Below are 9,231 nucleotides of genomic sequence, written 5' to 3'. Positions count from 1 at the left end.
GGCCGCGCGCAGCGGCGGAGCACCGCTTACAGAGCCGCGGTGCCCCTTCAGCGGAGGAACTGGTAGCCGCAGCCTTCGGTACACGGCATTACGCTTGTTTTAAAGGTCGTTTGGGGTATTGGGGCTGTCCCCTGGAGTGCTGGGTGCAGCCAGGCGCAGGCGATGGCCGGCTACTCCCGTGTCGGTGCAGAGCGTAACGCTGTGAGCTTTTTTCTCTCCGAGCTAGTCCTGCTCCTTGTTGCCCATCCACAGCGTCGTCTGATGGCCGTCTCGGTCAGCAAAGGCTGACACGCTGCTCCATTAAAGAGTAGAGCTGTGCGCTCACAGTGCAGCAGGGATCCTTGGTGCCGTCCGGTTCTCTTGCACCGTGGTCTTGAGTACTTTGGGGGAGTACTTACAGAGAGAAAGTTTATTTCTGACCCGTAAGTACTTCAGGATATGTTTGTCCCCGAGCTGTCAAGCTGCAGAGCCCCGGGGCAGTCCAGAAGGAGACTGGCAGTCTTACCAAGGCGCGCACACAGAGCTCCATCGACCTGGGGCTGAGGTGGGACTTGAAATCGCTCTGTGTTTGCGAGTTAGTTTCTGCTGCTTGCCTCGTTAATAACAACAGCTGGGGATTTAAAAGATCTTAAATGCAGAAACTGCCTTATCCTGACAAAGTTAATTAAGAAGCTGATCTATGAGAGGAGGAAGTCTCGGTAGTCTGAGAGAATGAGAAAACATAGGCTGGCAATCGCCTTTAGACCCTTTTATTGTTGGTGTGATAACATCTCTGAAATGCTCAGGAGAGTCATCCAAGTGCTGCAATTAACGTAGCTGTCAGTATTTTATTAACCTGGCTTTACTGTAAATGTGGCATTGGGAAGAAACGTCACGTTTTAAAACATTCCTGTATCTAGTTGTAAGCTGGGGCCAGACTGACAGAAAACTCAATAACCAGAGCCTTGCCTAAAGCATTTTGGAGGTTTGTCACACTTCTGTGTGTGTAGGAATGGGCTGATTTGCCGTGTCTTCCCGACGGGAGCACCAAGAGCTTTCCTTCAGGATAACACAGGAACAGAAAGCGGGCTGGAGAGAGGGAAAAGCAGAGGTGGATCTGCTCTTAGAGTAATTCAGTTCTTGGTGCTGGTCACAGAAAAAGACTTAACTGATTTTCCTTAAACACGACTTTGACTGCGCGGTACACGTGAATGTGAAACATAGTCAGAAGCGATCCTTTCTTTGAGGGAGTTGCGCCACGCCGGGCTTGCCGAGGCTGTGTGGTGTGGGAGGCCCAGCTAAGCAGCGCTCGCCTTTTCCGCAGGTGCTGTTGGCAGCAGCCGTCTGCACAAAGGCGGGGAAGGCCATCGTCTCCCGGCAGTTCGTGGAGATGACTCGGACCCGCATCGAGGGGCTGCTGGCGGCTTTCCCGAAGCTGATGAACACGGGGAAGCAGCACACTTTTGTGGAAACGGAGAGCGTGCGGTACGTCTATCAACCGATGGAGAAGCTCTACATGGTGCTGATCACCACCAAGAACAGCAACATCCTGGAAGACCTAGAAACACTCCGACTCTTCTCTAGAGTGGTAAGGCTCTGTCACTTAATGCAGAGTTCGCACGTGTGTAGCCTGAAACAGCGTAGTTATAAGGGAACCTGTCGGTGAGCTGGTGCTGAAGCGCTGTCTGCCTCCATCTGGCAACTTGATTTTGCAGAGCCTCTTCCTGGCCTGGAAGTAAGCTTTGACGTGTCGGTGGTGTTTTTGAACTACACGTGAAAAATCCCTGGTTGCATTTCAACTGGTGAGACCAAAGGGTGATGTTGTAAATTTAGCATAAAATATTCTCTGTATTCTTAAGATAACACCCATATTCCTTCTAAAAATAACGTGACATTACAGTATGTGATTGGTAGAGGTACAGCACTACTTTTAAATGCATTTCTAAGCAGCGAGTTTGTGCGGCTGTCTTCATGCAACCAGAGGATCTTCAGGAAATCCGCTGGCCTCAGCATGTGTTGAGGTTCCTCCGACTTAGCATTACAACTAAGCTAAGAGGGTTGTCTAAGTGTTTTAGTGTAGAAAAACTAGTAACGGCAAAACTTCATCTTCATGCGAATACTCCTTTAAATGTTTTCCCCTCCCTCACTAGATCCCTGAATATTGTCGAGCTCTGGAGGAGAATGAGATCTCCGAACACTGCTTCGACCTGATTTTTGCCTTTGATGAAATTGTTGCCCTGGGCTACCGTGAAAACGTAAACCTGGCACAAATTCGGACCTTCACTGAGATGGACTCGCATGAAGAAAAGGTGTTCCGAGCTGTCCGAGAGGTGAGCGGGAATAACTGCAAGCCTGGTACGGTGGGGTACCCTGTCTGGGAAACACTGCTTTTTTTGTACAGAGGTGTTACCCCCCTTTGATAGGGGTCATAAAATTACTTGGCTTTTCTGTAAACTGAATGCACATCTCTTGTTTCCTTTCTCTTTGCAAAGGGTTTATGAGCAAATGCACTTAGTTCCTGTGCAGACTAAGATTGAGGTTGCAAAGCTCTATCGGCCTCTTGTCTTTCGTTTCAGACTCAGGAGCGTGAAGCAAAAGCGGAGATGCGCCGTAAAGCAAAGGAGTTGCAGCAGGCCAGGAGGGACGCAGAGAGACAGGGCAAAAAGGCACCCGGTTTTGGTGGCTTTGGTAGCTCGGCCGTGTCTGGGGGCACAACGGCGGCGATGATCACAGAGACCATCATTGAAACAGAGAAGCCCAAAGTGGCACCAGCGCCTGCCAGGTAGGTATACAGTAGGTAGCAAATGTTCCTTGGAGCCGGCAGTGGCTGAAACCACATGCCCAAATCAAGGCTCTCTAAGGCGGGTTCTTTGTCTGCGTAGCCCTCCCGTTCGGTTACTGTACAGGGTAGAGGTGGTCATGCCTTTGTAAAGCCTCCCCTTAGCTTTGCCGATCGGCGTGTGTTGACCTCTGAGCCTTTAATGTGGCTGCTTGTCGGCCGGTATATGTTGCAGATTCTCGAGACCCCTCTTTTCTTATTGAAGAGCAGTTGTGCTGTGTACCACAGTAGCATCCCATAGTCTCTCTGGAGTCTTTGATGGGCAATGGGCTTCTCATTTTGCGTGAGAAAGAGGTCCCAGCTACGGGTAACACTTGGAACAGAATCCAGATCTAAATTATAACTTGGCAGCCCACACGTAAGATCATCGGTTTCACGCACGTTCTCCCCCAAAAAAGGCTGCAGAGGTGAACGCTATATTGTTGGGATGGTCAGGTTATGACACTAAGAGAACCGAGGGAGGAGGAATCTGTTGCCATGAGCTGACTTGGAGATTCTTACGCCTTTTGTTTAGGCCTTCAGGTCCCAGTAAAGCCTTGAAACTTGGCGCCAAGGGGAAGGAGGTGGACAACTTTGTGGACAAGCTGAAATTGGAAGGAGAAAATATCATGACTTCCGTAGGCAAGCGCTCTACGGAAGCAGCCAAAGTTCTCGCTCCTCCCGTTAACATGGAGAGGTAGGTATTGCCCTCACTTTGAAAGCAGTCTTCTCGCAGCTCTCTCTGCGATGCACGTGTTGCTTCGTGAGCTAGCTTCTTTTTTAGTTTTCGGAACAGGCTTTTTCCTGCCATTCAGGTCCTGTGTGCTCACTCAGCCTGTTAATTTTAAAAGATGGTGGGCAAAATCTTGGAAAGCACAGCAGCAAAAAAGCAGATAGCCAATTTGCTTAGGAATCGCCTTAACTAAAACGGGATACAACGACTGTTTAGCTGAGGTTGGGAATTTTCCTATGCCTTTTTCCCGGTGTTTTGCCTTCCGATGAGTGAAAGTAGCTGCCGTTTCTCCCGTTCCCCAGACACAAAGAGTTCCTGCCTTATTGCGGCTTAGGATGGAAGCGTTCACGGCTCGTTTTACGTGTAGCAATTCAGAACCTTTTAGTGCCGTGAGCCGTGCTGCTGTACAGCAGAGGGGGTTTGAGTGAACAGCATGTCGAGATGCTGTATCGTCGCTGTTTATCTGGGCTTCCATCCATTACAGACTCATATCTGTGGAGCCGCCTGCCCCCGAGTTAACCTGTCGGAGCAGCATTAGCATCCGCTGTGCTGTCCATGCTATTCCCTTTGGGGCCATCAGGCTCTTGGGAGCACCTGCTCGTTACACGTAGCCTGTCCTTGCTGAGCGCTAATCTCGCATCTTGCCAGTTAGATGCCAAGCGTGGGACTTGAGATACCTGCTTTTCTTCTGTCTGTCTAGTGTGCACATGAAAATAGAGGAGAAAATTTCCTTGACTTGTGGCCGTGACGGAGGGTTGCAGAACATGGAGCTGCATGGCATGATCATGCTGCACATTTCCGATGAAAAGTTTGCCCGGATTCGCCTGCATGTAGAAAATGAAGACAAGAGGGGAGTGCAGCTACAGGTAAAGCCTGTTTGGTGTCCCGTGCTGTTGAACATGCTTTTGCTGCTCTCCAGGGCAAACAATTGGAAATACTTGAGCGTGTTACCATCCTGTGTTCTCATCCAAGCCTTCTCAGCAAATGCGTTGAAACTGGAAGTAGTCACCGCAGACGTTACCGCAGCATAAATGCAGGGCCAGCTCATGCTCAAAAGATTGAAGTTCACCCGAGAAATCCGATCTCGTGCGCTTATCCTCCTGCCCTCGGAGCCTTATCTGTCCAGTAACGCACGTTGGCATGCCGTCTGGTCTCACTTGGACTTTGCAGCAGCCTGGTGCGTTGCTTGGTTATACGATGTGAGCTTTAGTTGTTGAGCAGGAGTGTTAGAATTAAGTTACTGTGCCAATGAGGCATTCATTTATTATCTAGAAAGCCGCTTCTTTCCGGGGTTGCTCGCGTCCCGACACTGCTGTCTCCGAGACAATTCCTGGAGCCAGAGCCCTCGATTGCCGTCAGCAATAGAAGCTCAGAAGATTCGTAGAGATACGTCCTCCCCGTTCTCCCTCTCTGTGTGATCTTCCTGAGCCCTGGAGATGGTGCTGCTTTGATACGCTCTTTTGCTCCCTCCTCCCCCTCGCCAAGAGCTTGTCTATACATAGCTGGCTGCAGGTCTGCTTGTATGGTAGTAGGTTCCTTATCAGCGCATCTGATGAGCGAGTTCCTAACGATGCTGCCACATGTGCTGCTTCAGGTGGAAGACGAGATCAAACCCAGTGCGGACTCCTGTCTTTCTAGTGTAACTTGAACGTTAACTTGCAGAAATCCTCAGCTTCTAAAAAGCTGCTTACGCTTGCTGTTGTGAAGAGAGAACACTTAAATGGAGTTTGGCTGCTGTCATATACATGCGTTAAGGTTGCTGAGGGAAGTAGCGTTTTTGTGGTTTCAGGGTGTTCTTCCCAGCAGCGTTAGGTTGGTTTTTTTCTTCAAGAAAAATGTCCGTTATGGGTCTTTGGGGTGGTCTTTGAGATTTTAAGAGGAGTTGAAGTTGCTCTCTGGGTGTCAGCCCAGGACGTGCCTTGCTAGAGTCTCTGGCGCAGTGGCAAGTCAAAATCGTGGTGGTGTGGATTCTTCTTAGCGGATCAGCGTTTTCTGGAAGGAATCCCAGGTTGATGAGCAGATGTGCTCCAGTCAGGCTTCTGAGCAAGGAGCAAAACTGATGTGTATTTTGTCAAGGAAAATACTCTGGGATGCGTAGGCCCGTCTTATTAGAACCCGCGTTACCTACGTACAGTTCTCTCCTTGGGCTTAGAGTTACAGCCTGGGCGTGTGTTCCCCTTTCAGACTCACCCAAATGTGGACAAGAAGCTCTTCACTGCAGAATCGCAGATTGGTTTGAAGAACCCAGAGAAGTCATTCCCTATTAACAGTGACGTGGGCGTGCTGAAGTGGAGGTTGCAGACCACAGAAGAGTCCTTCATTCCACTGACGAGTGAGTGCGAGCGTGCGTCTGGGGGCTCGGGCGGAAGAGGCTGATGTTCATCCGTGGGCTGCCGGCTTGTAGCCCGCCTTGCGGCAGCTGGGCTGCCTGGAGTGTGGCACGTTGTGAGGTGTTGGAGATACTGTGTGTCTTCCGTTGGATAGTACCCGTTCTTCTCGGCAGTGTGCGTTTTCCGTAATGCTCTTGAAGAAAACAAAAAGCTTTTCTGAAAGCCAGAATTTCTTGGGGATGACTTTGCTGTGCTTTTCGAAGCGCGTCATCTTTTGAAAGCCTGTTCCACGTAGAAAGCCTGTGTGGCTCAGCATGCTGTTTCTGTGCCCTCAGTTAATTGCTGGCCGTCAGAAAGCGGGAACAATTGCGATGTTAACATTGAATACGAGTTGCAAGAGGAGAGCCTAGAGCTGAACGATGTGGTCATCACCATCCCCTTGCCGTAAGTAACGTTCCTTGTCCGGGCAGCGCTAACAGGCACCGTCCTGGATCCCGCCAGTTCCTTCCCCTCTCTGGTTTGCAGTCTGGCCACACCGACGGGCTTGACAAGCATTTTCTTAGCTCTGTGCGGGTAAGCTATTGGAGCTTCTTGTTGCCTGCTCTAGGTCTGGTGTCGGCGCCCCAGTGATTGGGGAGATTGATGGTGAGTATCGCCACGACAGCCGGAGAAATCTCCTCGAGTGGTGCCTGCCAGTGATAGATGCCAAAAACAAGAGCGGCAGCCTGGAGTTCAGCATAGCAGGGCAGCCAAATGACTTCTTCCCGGTGCAAGTCTCCTTCATCTCCAAAAAGAACTATTGCAACATACAGGTATGGCCGCTGCCGGCGCTCTGCAGGCGTGATGTCACTCTTGCCTCTTTCAAGCTGCCTCAGTCATCCGCTGGCTAAAAACGGCCGTGCTGTGGTGCGTGGGCCCCTGCTGTCCCGCTTAGCGAAGGCTTGGGTGTCGGCGTTAAGTCGCCTCTGCGTTATCTGGATTCAGGAGTGGCAGCGGGCAGCACTGGCAACTTCAGCTTCCCAGAGCTTGCCTGCAGTTCCGGTTGTGCCTTCGTGCCTCCGAGTAATCATTAATTCCCCTCAGACTTCGTTAGAGAATCCACCAGCCTTCCGAGCCAAAACACTTCTCCATACGTCTGCACTGGCAACTTCAGCTTCCCAGAGCTTGCCTGCAGTTCCGGTTGTGCCTTCGTGCCTCCGAGTAATCATTAATTCCCCTCAGACTTCGTTAGAGAATCCACCAGCCTTCCGAGCCAAAACACTTCTCAGCATACGACTGTCTGTCTGTCTGTCCCCGCTGAACTGCAGCTAGGGACAGATGCTTAGCCCCTCACAAGCCGCTTTCAGCAGAGGCACGGTTACCGCAGGACATCATTCCCCTGTTTTCAGGTTTCCTGAGAACGAAGGTCGTTCTTTCAGGGCTGACTTGTAAGTGCTGGGTTGATTCTGTCCTCGTGACCACCCCAGTGTCAGAAAGCGCTGCATGGCTTGTGGTGGGGAGCGGCGTTCGATGCTGAGCTAACTCTGCGTGTTGTCTCCGCAGGTTACCAAAGTGACCCAGGTAGACGGGAACAGCCCTGTAAGGTTTTCTACTGAAACCACCTTCCTGGTGGACAAGTACGAAATCCTGTAATGCCAGCCATGGGGAATCACAAAGGAAGAAATTTTTAAACGAAAAAGAAAAAAAAAAAAAACAAAACAAAAAACAAAAAAAGAGGCCGAAGTTTATTCTGAATGTTGGGAACGCCGCAGCCCCCTCTCTGCTAAGACGCGTGGCTCTGTCTGCCATCTGCAGCGTTCCTGGGTCACAGACATTTTTGGCAGAGAACTGACGTGCTCATGGGGGAAAGGCTACAAATTTCTTTGGCAGATTTTTACCGACCGGCAGAAAAGCAAGATCTCCGCAGAGAACCTGGCTTTGACACGTCCCCTTCTCCTCTGAAGACGACCAGAGCTCAGTCCCAGAGCCTACCAGACATCGTTCTCTTCCTTTCTGAAGCGTCACGCGCTGTTCCGTTGTTGGTGCTGCCATTTTAGTTCCTCCTCGGCCTTCAACTCTCGTTTCCGTTGATGAAAGCAGGCATTAAGATAACATGTGCGGGGGCGCCTGGCAGGGGCGTGGGGTGGGGAAGAGGGACTCGGGGCTTCGGTCCTGTTGCCCTGCAGTTACTGCTGTCTCTCCAGCCCTGCTGTACAGCGATGGCCCTACACCTGGGCTCACCTCTCTGGCTCAGAGAGGGCTCCGAGATAGCGCAGGCCTTGGGTCCGGGTGCTCTAGCTCCTGCTGCAGCAGGGAGAGCATCCAGTGCATGGGCTCGCTGTCTGCTGCAGCTGCTCTTGGGCCAGGCTTTAAAGGCAGTTTAATTTGTTTAGAACCAGCTGCATGTCCTTCCCGGGGCCCTTTCTGTGTCTTGGGAGGTTGAATGCTTTGCCTGCCTCGGTGCAAGCAGCCGTGGAGACTGGGTTACTTGGCCTGTGTGTCAGGACCTGTCCCAAACTAGTGTTCTTCCTCAGCACTTGGGGATGGAGGAGAAGGAAACGCTTGTTTCCAGAAAACCTGCTGGGCTGATCAGAGTGTGAGCAGCACTCCAGTGTGGTGTCTGCTGCCCCAGAGCTGTTCCTCCTCCCGCTGCCTCACGAGCATTATTTGCCTCATCTCACAGAGCTGTGCTCCCCTCAAAACTCATCTCACCTGCTTGACTCGGGGCCTGTTGCCAACAGCTTAACTGGCCACCGGGGAGGTCTGCAGGGGAGGGCACCAGCTGCTGCCGTAGGTCCTGAGCACACAGGTGGGGAAAAAAATGACCTGAAAACACATGTACTGTGCTCCCGAGAGCACCCTTGTGTGGGAGTGAGAGCGTCTCGGTTCCCATGGGGTCCTCTGCCAAAGAAGTTGGTGGTCTCTCCTCCGTCAGCAGCACCCGAGAGGGAATCGACCCTGATCCCTGTCCTGGGAGAGCGGGCCCTGTTCCCTAGCCAAGTAGGTGATGAATCCCATTAACTCGGTCGTGCTCGAGAGTCACTTGTCTGTATGATTTTAAAATGGAGTCGAGGTTAGTTCAAGCATCCGAGGAGCTTTTTTTTTTTTTTTCCTTTCCTAAAATTCGTTGGAGGGTAATATTTAAACCGAGCCGAGCTCCCCCCTTTTTGTAACCCTGTACGATACTGGCCTAGGGAATAGAGCACATTCCAGTGTACACAGAGAATACCGAGTCTTTAATCAAATAAAGAGTATTGTCGAAGGAACCGGCTGAGGGTCTTGGGGGTCCTTCAGCAGACGGGCCGGCGGGTCCTGCGGGCGGAGCGGCCCCCTCGGCTGGGTCGGCCCCGTCCCTCCGCCCCTCGTCCCCGCGGGGGCGGGACGGGGCGGGC

At 51.6% G+C, this 9,231-nt stretch overlaps 2 protein-coding genes across 2 annotated transcripts in view; one reads left to right on the top strand and one right to left on the bottom strand.

Moving 5' to 3' along the window:
• Positions 1–1,347, bottom strand: part of IFT46 (intraflagellar transport 46) — a 6,160-nt gene extending 4,813 nt beyond the window's left edge. Inside the window, exon 1 of the mRNA XM_019470480.1 lies at positions 1,235–1,347. Coding sequence (XP_019326025.1) covers positions 1,235–1,347 — 113 coding nt within the window. The remainder of the gene's footprint in view (positions 1–1,234) is intronic.
• ARCN1 (archain 1) lies at positions 1,244–7,531 on the top strand. The gene is made up of 9 exons (XM_019470616.1): positions 1,244–1,567; positions 2,130–2,309; positions 2,556–2,761; positions 3,333–3,494; positions 4,231–4,396; positions 5,715–5,862; positions 6,196–6,304; positions 6,468–6,672; positions 7,403–7,531. The coding sequence occupies exons 1-9, from the start codon at positions 1,370–1,372 to the stop codon at positions 7,490–7,492; spliced, it is 1,464 nt and encodes a 487-aa protein (XP_019326161.1). The 5' UTR covers positions 1,244–1,369; the 3' UTR covers positions 7,493–7,531.
• Positions 7,532–9,231: the final 1,700 nt, after the last annotated feature.

Source organism: Aptenodytes forsteri, unplaced genomic scaffold, assembly GCF_000699145.1.
Source record: "Aptenodytes forsteri isolate BGI_AS27 unplaced genomic scaffold, ASM69914v1 Scaffold187, whole genome shotgun sequence".
In the NCBI taxonomy this organism is placed as follows: domain Eukaryota; kingdom Metazoa; phylum Chordata; class Aves; order Sphenisciformes; family Spheniscidae; genus Aptenodytes; species Aptenodytes forsteri.
This window is presented reverse-complemented; position numbering and strand designations above follow the sequence as displayed.

Bases quoted from the DNA above. Each gene is read 5' to 3' on its own strand.
- ARCN1 (XM_019470616.1), top strand. From the start codon at position 1,370: ATGACTCGGACCCGCATCGAGGGGCTGCTGGCGGCTTTCCCGAAGCTG. The intron at 2,762-3,332 runs GTAGGTATACAG...CCTTTTGTTTAG, and splicing joins GTGGCACCAGCGCCTGCCAG to GCCTTCAGGTCCCAGTAAAG. The intron at 4,397-5,714 runs GTAAAGCCTGTT...TTCCCCTTTCAG, and splicing joins AGAGGGGAGTGCAGCTACAG to ACTCACCCAAATGTGGACAA.